The following is a 13,626-nucleotide window of genomic DNA, read 5'->3' on the forward strand; positions in this document are numbered from 1 at the left end:
ACATGTAGGTAGGTATTAAGTTTTAAAAACTACATGTGTCATTGGGGGAAGTGGCTGGAGCTAAGCTCCATTTGCAAGTGCTTCCATGTCCCCAAACACCCATAAAAAGAGCATTCCTAGTGAGAAACTGAAAAACACTGAAGTTTCAGCTGAAACGCCATGACACCTGTAAATGGGAATGGTGGATAACAGTGACACAAATAGCACCCTCCCAATATCAGGCAGAATGGTACTTGGCGGGGTGGAGAGGCAAGCCTTTTTGAACCATATTTCTCTGGTGCTCTGTGTTGCAATCTGCACCTTTAATATAAATTTTGTTTTCAAACTGCCTTGTATTTTTATTTTAATGGATCTTAGTTAATTTTTATATGGTTCTGTTGCTTATTTTGTGCTTTCTATTGCAGATTTAACTGCTTTGGGCATGTTTTATGGGGGAGCAGAGGTTTTGTTTATTTGCTAAATTAGTGGGTCAGAGTATTGCTTTGTTTATCATTTGAGTATTGTTAATGTTGTTCGCTATTATTTATACAGCTTGGTTCCCCCCCCCCCAAGGATGTTATATGAAACATTAACATATTATAGAATTCCACCCCCTCCGCTTTCCCCCTACAGTATTAAGTATTGCATATCTTTCTCCCAGTCGCTTGGAGACCTTTGAGTGACAAGCGACTAGGGCAACCAATGATCAAGGGTCTGGAAACCAAGCCTTATGAGGAACGGTTGAGGGAGTTGGGCATGTTCAGCCTGGAAAAGAGGAGACTGAGAGGAGATATGATAGCCATCTTCAAATATCTCAAGAGTTGTCACATGGAAGAAAGAACAAGCTTCTTCTCTCTTTCTCTGGTGGGTAGGACTCGAATCAATGGCTTCAAGTTACAAGAAAGGAGGTTCCGTCTAAACATCAGGAAAAACTTTCTGACAGCTGTTCGACAGTGGAACAGACTCCCTCGGGATGTTGTGGTCTCTCCTTCCTTGGAGGTTTTAAAGCAGAGGTTGGATGGCCATCTGTCATTGATGCTTTAGCTGAGATTTCTGCATTGCTGGGGGCTGGACTAGTCCCTTGGGGTCCCTTCCAACTATACAATTCTAAGTTTAATAAATAAACATTTTTTTGGAAACAAGGACTATGAATGCAACATTTTTAAAATGAAAAAACCCTTATGCTTTCTATTTCAAAAAGTAATAGGGGCAGGGGAGTTAAGTTGAGAGGCAGTGTTACGTGGCTTTCTGCAGCTTCTGCCTGGTTATTTGTGTGGGAGATTGACACAATGATTCTGCCACTCCCTTCCTGCAGTTACTCTTCTCCACTGTTGACTTTAGGTTGCAAGCTGCTTTAGGGCAGAAGCCTGACTTCCTGTTATAGTTTTGGTTTGCTGCTGCTGTTTATGTACAAAACTCGGAAAATCACCATGTACGCTGATGACACAGTATATAAAACATGCATCTGGAAGAAATTTGCATGTGTTTAGATGCAACAGCCCATCTGTCGATTGACAACACTGGGACTGAATCAGACATCTGTCCTGAAGAAGTGAGTGATAAAATGCTATGTTCTGCATGATCCTACAGAGTTTGAGAGGCGTATAGCCAAAATTGCTCTGTGTCATTTGCCTACCTTCCCCGTTAGGAAGATCTCTCATCAGAGAGGTCTCTTTGTGGCTAAGCAGCATACTCAACACCTTCTCGTCTCCTTGCTTCGCTGCTAGATGCAAGACTGAATTGCCATAGCGGTCCAAGAGGCTCACATCTGCCCCAGCTCTAAGCAAGTCCTTCACCACTCCTGCCTGCTTTGTGATAACAGCCAAGTGCAAGGGAGTCTGCAAAAGAAAAGAAAATAGGAATCACCCAAAGGCCGTGATAATCATAAACACCATTTGTGCAACTGAATCTGTTACAAAAAGAAAAATCCCACTACCTAGCAAAACATCCACAAAATATGCTCTGCATTTTAATCTGCATTTTTTACTTTCATTGGCTGGTATTCAAGTAAGTTTTACTCAGCAGATCTATTGCAATTAATGAACCTAACGTACTCATGAACATTAATTTCAGTGGGTATACTCTGAGTAAAACTTAGCTGAGTGCCACCCAAAAAGTTTAATTTTTTAATTATTATTTTTTTGCTCTAACCCATTTCTTACACACTTTCCATTTGATATTTATTGTAGTGTTACTTATTTATTGGACTTTGTAAGCCACCCTGGGCATCTTTTTATAGAAAGGCTGAGTTTAAATGTAACAAACAAATGCAATACAAATAGGGGAAAAAAGGATTTCCCCAGATTAACCTGATCAATGTTCAATACGCCCTTGTCTTACTTAAAACAAGGATAATCCCCGATCATCACCCACGTTGGGTGGGGCAAAAATACATATTTTCCTCATCCCTGTCTTACAATGAATACAAAAGGTTGGTTCAAATGAGTTGAGCAGCCAGAGAGATTAGATAGCGAGGCATCGTTCATTAGACTCTTTGGCACCCATGTCATTTGACATGGCACTGCCTCCCTGCAGTGTCTGTCAAAGCATTCCACAGGTAGGGATGGAGGAGAAACTGAATTCAGCATGTGTTTAAAGGCAAATCAACCTAATTTGCTCTTTCCAAAACAAGGTTCATGTGCATCCATTGAAATTTGCTGTTCTCTGAATTTTGCAATACATTGCATGGTTATCGAAGAGTCATCAGTAAGAGCAAAAGATGCTAAAGCAGAGGATCATCCTCCCCATGGTTTCCATACCTGATAAAGGTCGTTTCTCACATTGAGGACATCATCAGCATTCAAATCTGCTACCACTTCTAAGAGGTTCCTCACCAGCTCCTTATGAAGATGAATAATTGCTAAGTGAAGTACGCTGATATTGAACAAAGAGGGATGGGGAAAGAAATATATATATTAAGCTTCACAATGTAAAACAGATAGGGAAAGAGGTATTTACGGCATGCATGGGGCACTGTATTGGTGCTGCTGCACTCCGTTTTCCATCAGTCTCAGCCAGCAAGGCCAATGTATCAGGGATGATGGGAATTGGAGTCTGCTAACAAACTGGAGGGCTATATGCTCTCACCAATTCTGTTTCAAATCTGTTTCATTACTGGACATGTGGCTAACATTTGTGCATGTTATCGAAACTGTGTGAAATGAATGTGTGTGCGTGTATCAAAAACCACTGTAAGCCTTGTAAACTGATTGTTTTAATAATAAAAAAACAGAGTTTTAATAATAAACAATTTTGGTTTGCAAAGTGTTCAATGCATCATGGTTTTAGAGTGAAACATGTTTTATAAGTCTCACGGATGTTCCTAAACAGTACCAGAGGAATTGTTCTTTCCCCTAGGAATTCAATAATTTTGGGCTCAACATGAAGCTTTCTCCATTTTTATACCGAATGTGACTCAAAACCACAAGATTCAGTGGGAAAAAGTGATATGTAAAAGGGGACACCCCCCACTCTCTGCACACTTGGTATGTAAATTGAATCATTACAAAATCCAGCTTCTCTGGCTTTCAGTATTGTGACCACAATCTGACTGCACAATATATCCATTATTTCAGGATGCAAAAAAGGTGGTTAAAAAAAGCTATGGAAACACCCAACAATTTGACCCCTTGATGTTTCTGATTTTAAGATTTAGTTTGAAGCTGACCACCTCCTTTGTGAAACCTATCGCAGACCACCCTTGATGCTAAATACTTTTAAAACTTCTTTTTCTTTAGGCAGTCAGCATCAAGAGGTAAAATCCATCCCCATGAAGCAGGAATCAAATCAAAACCATGAGTTTTCAAGAGGAAACAACTGTAAATGGTTTGTTTCCCTTTCCCATATTTATGGAGGGCAGGATCGGTGCCTTTCCATTTTACAATGACTCACCTGCCAGTGAGACCTGACAGGAGGCTACAGGAGAAGCCTTTTGGTGTGATAGCATCTCAGCTGTGAGATGCCTTCCTCAGAGACACTCACCTGGCACCTCCTTTGCATTCTTATCAGTTTCGGGCAAAGCTTTTTTAACCCATTCTTTGTGGCTTTTTAGGGGCCCCATAAGGGTTTTTTAATTAGACTGTCGAGTTTAGGCTTTTTAAAAGGATTTAAACTTGTCTTTTGTTTAATTTTATCACTTAATCTGTGCTGTGTGTGTGCACGCTTGTGTGTGTGTGTGTAAAGTGAATGCACACAGAATGTTAGCAATTTGAAGCACGCCACCCAGAGAACTCGAATGCAAATACTGCAATTAAATAAATAATTGAATTGTAAAAAGCTGTCTTGTTGGATCAGAGTCAGATATGACTATGCTAGCATTCTGTCCCCAATAGCAGCCGGGCAGATACCTGGCAGTTTTCAAGCATAGGACGAAGATGGTAAAAATTCCATGTTGTTTGCCGTTTGGCAATCTCATACTCATACTCATTCCTTTGAACATGAAAGTTCCATTTGTTCACAATGGGCAATAGCCATGGAGGCTGGATGGCCCAACTCACACAATCTCTTCTATTAGAAAGGTACCCAAGCAGCGCTGAAATTAGCTGAACTGTAACAGCTCAACTGGCATTTATGGATAATGTATGAATTCGGCCTGTGTGCCGGTAAAGACACAATTAATTTGGAGCTTTTGCATTTCGTTCTGCATTGCATGAACAGAATGAACAGCAACAAGAGAAATCTACCTTGAAAGAATTTCTTATTTCATCCCCGCAATGTGACTAGGACTCATGCTGCTAAAATTATTGGGGTGGGTCAGCTTATATTACAGCTGGCAGAGCTGAATCCGTTTTCTGTTGGCACTGCAATTGCTCAGAAATAGCTTGATATGATCCGGCACCTTAAAGCAATTCACTTATTTTTTTAGGTGGAAGTCATTCAGCTAATATAAGTTGCATTATAAATTGCAAAAAACCTTTTCCTGCAACAGGTTATTTTACAGCCAATTGGGACACCAGTGAGTATCATAAAGACTGGCCAACAGAATGCTGCCTTAATTTGGTTAGCAATTACGTTAGGAGCTTAGAAATCAAGGCCCCCACTATGAAATACAGCAGCGTTTATTTTACATTGCTTTTCATTGTAAGCCCATGTCTACATCTGTATCCTGCATGCTTTCTTTATTTCCCAATCAGTACTGAATAGCACAGAGTTCGATACCGTTTGTAAGTTTTAGTTATTTGATATTTTTAGATCACTGCTGTGCTAAATTCAATTCTGTCAGAAACTGTATTGTATGACTTTTAACTTGATTTAAATACTTGTAATAACTTAAACACACACAAAACACAAGGCAACTTTTAAAAATGTCCTGCACTGCCTCTGGAAAATGCTTAGGTAGGTTTATACTTTGCTGAGTCTTCAGGGTGAAAGGAAATTTCAGGAATGTAACACAGCCTCCCTGAAAATTTAATACAACATTGGAACGTAGAGCTTGAGCTTGGACAATGTGCTAGATTTTAATTTGGAGAATAGGTATGCTGAAACCTATTACCAAATGCTTTCCTCCTTGCTCTACAGAGCCACAGTTGTATTGCAACATATCCCTCTAGGCAGAGATGTGCTGACTAATACTAATACTTCCTCAGAGAAGGGAATTTCCCATCCTGTCCTTGTCCCAGAGTGTGTTCAGGGAAGAAACCCACGCTGCAAGTGGTGATATTCTCTGGCAGTTTGTTGGATGGATATTACAGGGATGGACGCAGGGAAGTCAGTGGGATAAGGCTTGAGCAGAAACCCAGGGTAGCAGCCAACCCAGGATTGTGCAAGATTCTGAATCAAAGCTTGAATCAAAGCAAGGAAGTGGGCTGGTCAGAGACTTCTTGCTTGCCTTCTCTACTGTTTACTCTAATTAGCAGTAGCTCTCTCTCAGAAAAAGGATCTCCTCTATCTGGACATTCCAGGAGCTGGACTTTTACATGCACATCATGAGCTATGGGCCCCATTGGAAATTTATTGTGAAGTTTCAGTTTAGACCACTGCTTTTCTGAAAACTATGTACTGGGAAGCCCATAGGTTCCATGAAAGTGTATCAAGGAACGAACACAGTTATGGCAGACAGCATGAAAGGCAGCAAGCTTGCCACGATCCCCTTGCCACACAGAAGTGGTCAGCATATTCTCGAGTGCACTCTCAGTTCAAATGGGGTAAAACAGTGAGGCCCAACCTACATGAACTAAGTGTGCATCCTAGCACACTCATCAGTCTGCAGCATCCTCTACCTACACACAGGGGTCCCTCAGCAGATGAATCAGTGTGGAAAGCAATCCCTGAAAACAGGAAGTTTGAAAACCTCTGCCATAGATAATTAAACCCTGTACCTAAGCACTTTGCCTTCCTCTGGAATACATTTCATTGGATCTTAGGGGAGGGAACTGCCTCCCCAGAGCATTGCAATCGGGTGGACCAAAGCATGGAGTAAACAACAGGAACATGCAATTTGGGGCTGTTTTTTGCTATCCAAACAAAAAACTGTGACAGCCAGTTTCTTCTTGGTGGGTGCAAGTGCTTCCCACAAACAGCAAAGGAAGCCCTTGCAAAGGCAAGTGGAGGAATCCCAGCTTTGGACGTTGCTCACGAAAGGGGCTCAGATTTCATAAAATTGTAGAGATGGAATTCATCTAGTCATCTAGTCCAACTGTATGCAATGCACGAATATGCAGCTGTCTGGAGACTGAACCTGCAACCTTGGCGTTATCAGCACCGCGCTCTAACCAACTGAGCTATCCTGTTTGTCTTCTGAAGAAGTCTCCCCTCTTCTTCCCACAGAAAAGAGGTGGGGAATGTGCAGGCATCAGCCACTGCACAGCCATGGAACTATTGGTTCCTCTGTGGAGCAGCAGCTAAAGGAGAATCTGCCCCACTTCTTTTTCCCACAGGAAATAGATCAGCAGGGACTGTGCAGGCTTTAGCAGATACATGGCAGCAGTTCTTAAGAGAACGGCCATTGAGCAGAAGCCAAGAAGCTTGGCCAAGGGTCAGGCCAACCTTGAAGCTAAGAATGGGGTGGGGAATGGTAGGAAGCTGATGTGAAGATCCTGCAGCTTCAAAAAACTGCAAACAAGGTTTGCTGCCCATCACACTCACTGGATGGTGTTGTCATGCTTGCCACGGCAAGCATAATTGTAGAAGGCTGGTATAAGGAATAAAATATGACAGGGGAGGGTGGGGTAGTGGGGATACATTAGAAGGGGTGATGGACCTGTTTAACTCTAGGGAGGCAAATGTCATTGGCAGCCAGGGCCAGAGGTCAAAGTCTGCAGCGCAATAAATGTGGATTTTATCTTTGTACAGTAGGTTACTTCCTATACACATGCACCCCTTTCTAGCCTCCATGAAGTCAAGTAAGAGCATCCAACTCATTGCAGAGGTCAGTATGGAGCAGAGCTGGTAAAGGGTGTAAGCTCAGGAAGAGTGTGGCCTGGAGGCCAGGTAAGGAGGCCTGGAGGACTGTATTTGGCCCACAAATTTGGCCCCCATTCCTGCTCTAGAGGTTCAGACAAAGATCCCTGTGGCAAGTCACCCTACTTCTGAGACCACATCCTGATATGACTTTAATGGAGTAGCCTGGGAAGTTGGAGCTCTTCATCACAGGACTTGGCAGGCCTCCTGAAGAGTGAACCTCCTGAATTTTCAAAGGGTGGTGATAGTAAAAGCAAGTCTCAACACTCCCCTTGGACAGCTGTTTTTGTGAGAGTCCCACCTTCTCTTTGTATTCCTCACCCCTTCTCCAAACAGATATTCTGCAAGAGAAGTCGGCTGGAATCAATCGTAAGGGAAGGAACTCCCAGAACCTGAATTCTTGAGGAATGCTGGAAAAGGGCCAGGATGGATTTTATCTGCTCCAGAAGTCAAAAGGGAGTAAAATCATTTTGCTTCTGTTTCTAAATGAGAAACACCTACAATGAATCACTGGAATGCATCCTCATTTTGGAACTTCTACTTTCCATTCTTGCATCATCTCATGAGTAGAATATGACATTTATCACACAGGAAGAATGGTTAAAAACAACAGTGCACATGTTTACTTGGAAATCTCACTGAATTCAGTAGGATTTACTCTAAGCTAAGCATGCACAGAACTGTAGACTAAAGAGAGGATCCCCCTCCCAACACTTTCAGGAACTTGGAAGTGAATTTCTTATCAGATGTAAAATTGTCCTCCATCGTGTTAAAGAGGGTTTTGGTGTCCCAGACTTACTTGTCACCATTTTCATCCTGGGCAGCTGTAAGGTGGCGCTGAACAGCCAGTAGCATCTTCACATCTCCAGTTACTGCATAGTCAAAAAGGGCATTTGCATGACGCTTAGCTAACTCCATGGCCTTCTCCAAAAACAAACCATCTATTGGGGGTGAAAACACACAAAATGTATCAGGGCACCAATCAGGCGCAGTTCAGTCACAACCACTGATCAGATCTTTGCTGCTAGAGAACAGAGAAGTTTCAATTCCAAGCAATTCACTTCCAAGATAGCCTTAGAGCTAACTCATGAACTACAAGATTCCAGGATTCCCTCCCTGCTAGGAATCCTCCTTCAGCTCAGATTTTAATCTGAGCAAGAGAAGAATGATGGGGAGCTTCAGAAGTAGCTCTACTCAGTGGCGTAGCGTGGGTTGTCAGCACCCGGGGCAAAGCAAGTAATTTGCGTCCCCTAACCCGTGGATTTGCGCCCCCTAACCCTAACCCCCAGATGTTGCGGCCGGTGCGGCCGGCCCCCCCTGCACCCCCCCCACGCTACGCCACTGGCTCTACTCTCCCTGTAGCTCCAAAACAGATCAAACATGGCCACTTTTGAAGTACATAAGAGTTCAAGCCTGACCCAAATTTCTCCTTCCTAGCTTAGTACAAAATCAAGCCAGTTACCTTGTAAACAAATGTCTGCATCATAACATGGTAAGGCATCTTCTTCAACTTCTTTGGGAGTTGTGCTAGTTCTGGTTTTGCTTTTCTCATCATCCTCTACTTTCTCCTTGAATTTCACACTGCGTTTTTTGTTGCAGCAGATTTCACCATCATTTTTTGGCATGCCATTTGACAGTCCTTAAAAGAGAAGTAATCAATATTAGCTTACCCCTCCCATACCAATTAAGTAAAACAAAATTAAAACAAAAAAACTTATTATTAATAATAATAATAAGTTTTTTTGTTTTAATTTTGTTAATAATAATAACAACAATAAAACAGAATTCATTATTAGAGTATGTATTTGCAAACAGCTTCAACCTGCCCAGGTTTAAAATTGGGAGCAAACTCATGTACAAGCAAAAGGCATCTGATAATATTTCCCAACTCTTGGAAATTCACACAACTGGAATTTATCAATCTGTGAAACACTTTGTGTCCACCCACCCTAATACTCTCATGTAATGAAGTCTAACACATGTAGTTGCAATCTTTGCATACTCTTCCCGTCTCTTCTGTCTCCATTCCACCCCTTCTTGGTTTCCCTTGTCTATAGTTTTAGATTTGAAGCCACTTGTGGTAGAGACCTATCAAACCAGTTCTTTCTAAAGGACAATGTAGATGGATGCAACTAAATAGTAGTAGTAGTAATAAAATATATAAAACCAATCATCATATGAGAAATCCAGTTTATGTTGTTTAAATACTACATAGCAGTGATGCTTATTTTGTTGATATTAAAGCATGCGTTAAATTTAATTAATTAAATTCAACATATTTTTAAAATAAAAAACCCCACACTATTTGATGCTTACCATGCTTCATTCCTGCACCAGTCTTGTTTGTGCTGGAATGGAAGTGCATTGAATGCCCATAACCAGAAAACCCATAGGATGGGTATCCATACCCTAAAAACAGTAAGAAACACACACACACACACACACACACAGAGAGAGAGAGAGAGAGAGAGAGAGAGATCATTCATTAACTGAAGCTTCCCAGATAAATACACAAAAAGTATTCACTAGCCAACAACCAATAAAATGCCCAGTTTTAAATAGGCAGCTTGGAAGGTCTTCTTACATGCATCTCTTTCCATTCCATGGATAAAAAGGTAGGATATAAATAACAGTCTTTTTTTTTTAAAAAAACCTGAACAGCTCCATTAAATTTTTCTTAACTCTTTTCTCAAGGCAGCTAACGTGTTTAAATGCCTAGAAAATGCCCCTTCAATGTATTTTACAATAATATATAGTGCAAGCATACAACGATTGCAACTAACCACATGTGCTTGTAATGCAACTTTAAGAATGGGAGCCAATCTCTTCTCTTAGGAATTGGTCATACCAGCAATCATGTCAGGAATATACTTCCATCAAAAGATATTAAATAATCCACCCCACTGTATCTGTGAGCAGCAGACAATACAGGAACCCCCATTAGCAAGCATGGATTTATCCTGTTGATCACAGCCAATTTAGGGCTTAACCATCCTCTACAAGAAGAAAGCCTGGCACTTGGGGAAACTGGTGATGAGAGCAGGAGCTTTTATTCCTCTTCCCCTAATCCCAATATTGGCCTGGATTAGAAAAGGATCATACAGGGATCAAGGAACATAAGGGAGAGAGCACCATGTGTTTCTGTATGCAGAAACACAGGAGATACACAGCACCCACCAAGAATCCTTGCAGCATATAAAGTCACCTGCCTTATACAACTCATAAAGGTAAAGGTAAAGGGGACCCCCTGACTATTAGGTCCAGTCGCAGACGACTCTGGGGTTGCAGTGCTCATCTCGCTTTACTGCCTGAGGGAGCCAGTGTACAGCTTCCGGGTCATGTGGCCAGCATGACTAAGCTACTTCTGGCGAACCAGAGCAGCGCACAGAAACGCCATTTACTTTCCCACTGGAGTGGTACCTATTTATCTACTTGCACTGCATGCTTTTGAACTGCTAGGTTGGCAGGAGCAGGGAATGAACAACGGGAGTTCACCCTGTTGCGGTGATTCGAACCACCGACCTTCTGATTGGCAAGCCCAAGGCTCTGTGGTTTAACCCACAGCGCCACCCGCGTCCCTATACAACTCATAATGATGGGCATTTCACTAGTCAAGGAGAACATCTCAAAAATGTGCATCTCATTGGTCACTTCAGCTGTCATTTGTTTTTACCTGATCCGGCACCGCCTCCAACACCACCTCCTCCTCCTCCTCCTCCATACATTCCACCACCTCCTGCACCTGCACCACTTCCGCCATAACCATCTGAGAAGTTAGGCATGAGCTTCTGTCGTTTTCTTTGGACTTCTTCTTTATCTGCATTTTTTTTAAGCAAGAGAGATTTAACCAAACAAATTAAGGTGTGTCTGCTTTTGTTTTCGAGGCAATAGGCTCCTAACAGGTTAACAAATGGGGAACAAAATCTCCTACTGCAAACTACTGAGTGGAGTTGCAGAAAGTGTGAATTGGGTATCTTTAAATGCAGGCTGAATCCAAGTTCTCCCCCATCCCTAACTTAGACACAGCCTATAATATAGGTGTGGAGAACCTGCAGCTTTCCAGATATTGTTGGACTACAAGTCCCATAAGCTCCAGTGAGTATGGCCAATGGTTGGGGGGAAATGGGATTTATAGTCTGGCATCATCTGAAAGGCCACAGATTCCTCATCCTTGCTGTAATGCAAATGGAACAGTGGTTTGATACCAAGTGAACAATAACCATTTGAGGAAAATAATTTGGTTTGAAATGGCACCTCTTCCTTTGCCTGTGACAGCCACCAATAAAGGTTTGAATGCCTAAGTCAGGGGAAAGAACCACGGCAGAGAAACTCTACTGTGAAAAAGCACACATGCACATGCGCACGCACAAGCTTTGAGATGACCACAGTCCAAACCAGAAACCCTAATGCAATAATAATAATAATAATAATAATAATAATAATAATAATAATAATAATATTTTTTTATTTGTATCCCTCCCTCCCCAGCCAAGGCTGGGCTCAGGGCGGCTAACATCATAAAAACAACACAATATGCATAAAAACAGACATCAATTAATTAAACTACATCTTAAAATTAATTCAGACAAGTTAAAATCTGGGCAGGTGGCAATTATCAGGTTGGAATTGATAGTGGTTAATACTTGCCAGGACCAACTGTTTCCACTGATCATACAAGGACCTGTGAGCGGGTTGGGGGCTTGTTTTATACAAAGGAAAGTAAGTCAAACTGCATCCTGCCCAAAGGCCTGGCAGAACAGCTCCGTCTTGCAGGCCCTGCAGAATGATGTCAAATCCCGCAGGGCCCTGGTCTCTTATGGGAGAGTGTTCCGCCCAGCTGGGGCCATGGCTGAAAAGGCCCTGGCTCTAGTCGAGGCCAGTCTAATTTCCCTGGGGCCCGGGATCTTCAAAGTGGTGTTGTTAGCAGACCATAAGGTCCTCCATGGGGCATACCAGAAGAGGTGGACCCGTAGGTACGAGGGTCCTAGGCCGTACAGGTCTTTAAAGGTTAAAACCAGAACCTTAAACCTGATCCTGTACTCCACCGGCAGCCAGTGCAGCTGGCATAGCACTGGGTGAATGTGATCCCATGGCGGGGACCCCGTAATATGCAAGTGAAGGTAAGTTTTCTTGAAATCTACAAAATTCACTTTCATTTACTGCATTTGGCATTGGGTGCCCACAGTTTAAAAGGTTCAATTTCATAAAGAAAAACAGAGAGGATTATTTGCTAGGTGAAAGTGTGTGAAAAACCTAATTATAAAATGAATGTTGCACAGGGGACCAGTACCAGCTGGCTGTTCTGTGCACCGCTGCTCCCTTGGCTTCCTATTGCCAGTTACTGAGAGGAATATGGGCATTGCAGTGGAGAGCTCAGCAAGGTGTAGGTGCAACAGTGGAGTCAATTGTCTGCTCTGCTTGCTTCTGTGCCAAGCTCCCTGCTGCCTTGCCCTGCTCAATGACCAGCAGCAATGCATGGGGTTGGAAAGAAAGCCAGGTAAGAAATACAAGCACAGCAATACTGATAGGCACATAGTTGGAAAGATAACACTGAATGCACTGGGAGGTATTGGTTAGGTGGGAGACAGCAAACCTTCTGTGAGTCAGGGATGAGGAACCTGCAACCCTACAGCAAGTTGTACTGCAGCTCTCCTCTGTCCTGACCACTGACCATGCTGACTGGGGCTGATGAGAAGGTACCACGTTCTCCTGTGCATGCACAAGTCCCTGTCCCCCCAAGGGGCCTTTCACCTGCTTGCAGAACCTCCAGTTAACCTAACTGGGAGCATACCAGGATGCAATCAAGTCAGGGAACTACACTGGCAGCCAAGGCAAACATCAGACAAATCCAAAAGCTAATTCTGTATGCATACAGTTGCTCAGATAATTAAAAGGCATTAGGTAATCCATGTTAGGTTTGTGGTTTTTTTTTAGCTAGAAGCAAGTAAAATGCTGAAACAGAACGTGATATATAATCCAATTTATTGTAGCATTCCTCCTGCAGCTTTTACCAATTATGACTGGGTGGTATTCAGCTAAATAAATATGTGAGCAAAACTACTTTAATTTGCTCCACCTCCCCAAATCTGCTCCAGAGGGTTGGGGAAGGGAGGGGGAAAACCCCATAGCACAAGGTACTGCTACTTACCATTATGTTGCATACAACCCATTAATCTTAACCTAAGGGGCAAACTACATGTGTTCTCAGTTGCATAGTTGTGCCAGGGAGTGCAGTTTTCCTGCTTACAA

At 42.5% G+C, this 13,626-nt stretch overlaps 1 protein-coding gene across 3 annotated transcripts in view; it reads right to left on the reverse strand.

Moving 5' to 3' along the window:
- NFKB1 (nuclear factor kappa B subunit 1) overlaps positions 1-13,626 on the reverse strand; it is a 74,189-nt gene that overhangs the window by 10,763 nt on the left and 49,800 nt on the right. For all 3 annotated transcript variants that reach the window (XM_053403944.1, XM_053403945.1, XM_053403941.1), the window contains 6 exons: positions 11,051-11,194; positions 9,694-9,786; positions 8,840-9,016; positions 8,177-8,318; positions 2,739-2,853; positions 1,616-1,817 (listed from right to left, as the gene is read on the reverse strand). In XM_053403944.1, coding sequence (XP_053259919.1) covers positions 1,616-1,817; positions 2,739-2,853; positions 8,177-8,318; positions 8,840-9,016; positions 9,694-9,786; positions 11,051-11,194 — 873 coding nt within the window. The remainder of the gene's footprint in view (positions 1-1,615; positions 1,818-2,738; positions 2,854-8,176; positions 8,319-8,839; positions 9,017-9,693; positions 9,787-11,050; positions 11,195-13,626) is intronic.

This window comes from Podarcis raffonei, chromosome 9 (genome assembly GCF_027172205.1).
Source record: "Podarcis raffonei isolate rPodRaf1 chromosome 9, rPodRaf1.pri, whole genome shotgun sequence".
Lineage (NCBI taxonomy): Eukaryota > Metazoa > Chordata > Lepidosauria > Squamata > Lacertidae > Podarcis > Podarcis raffonei.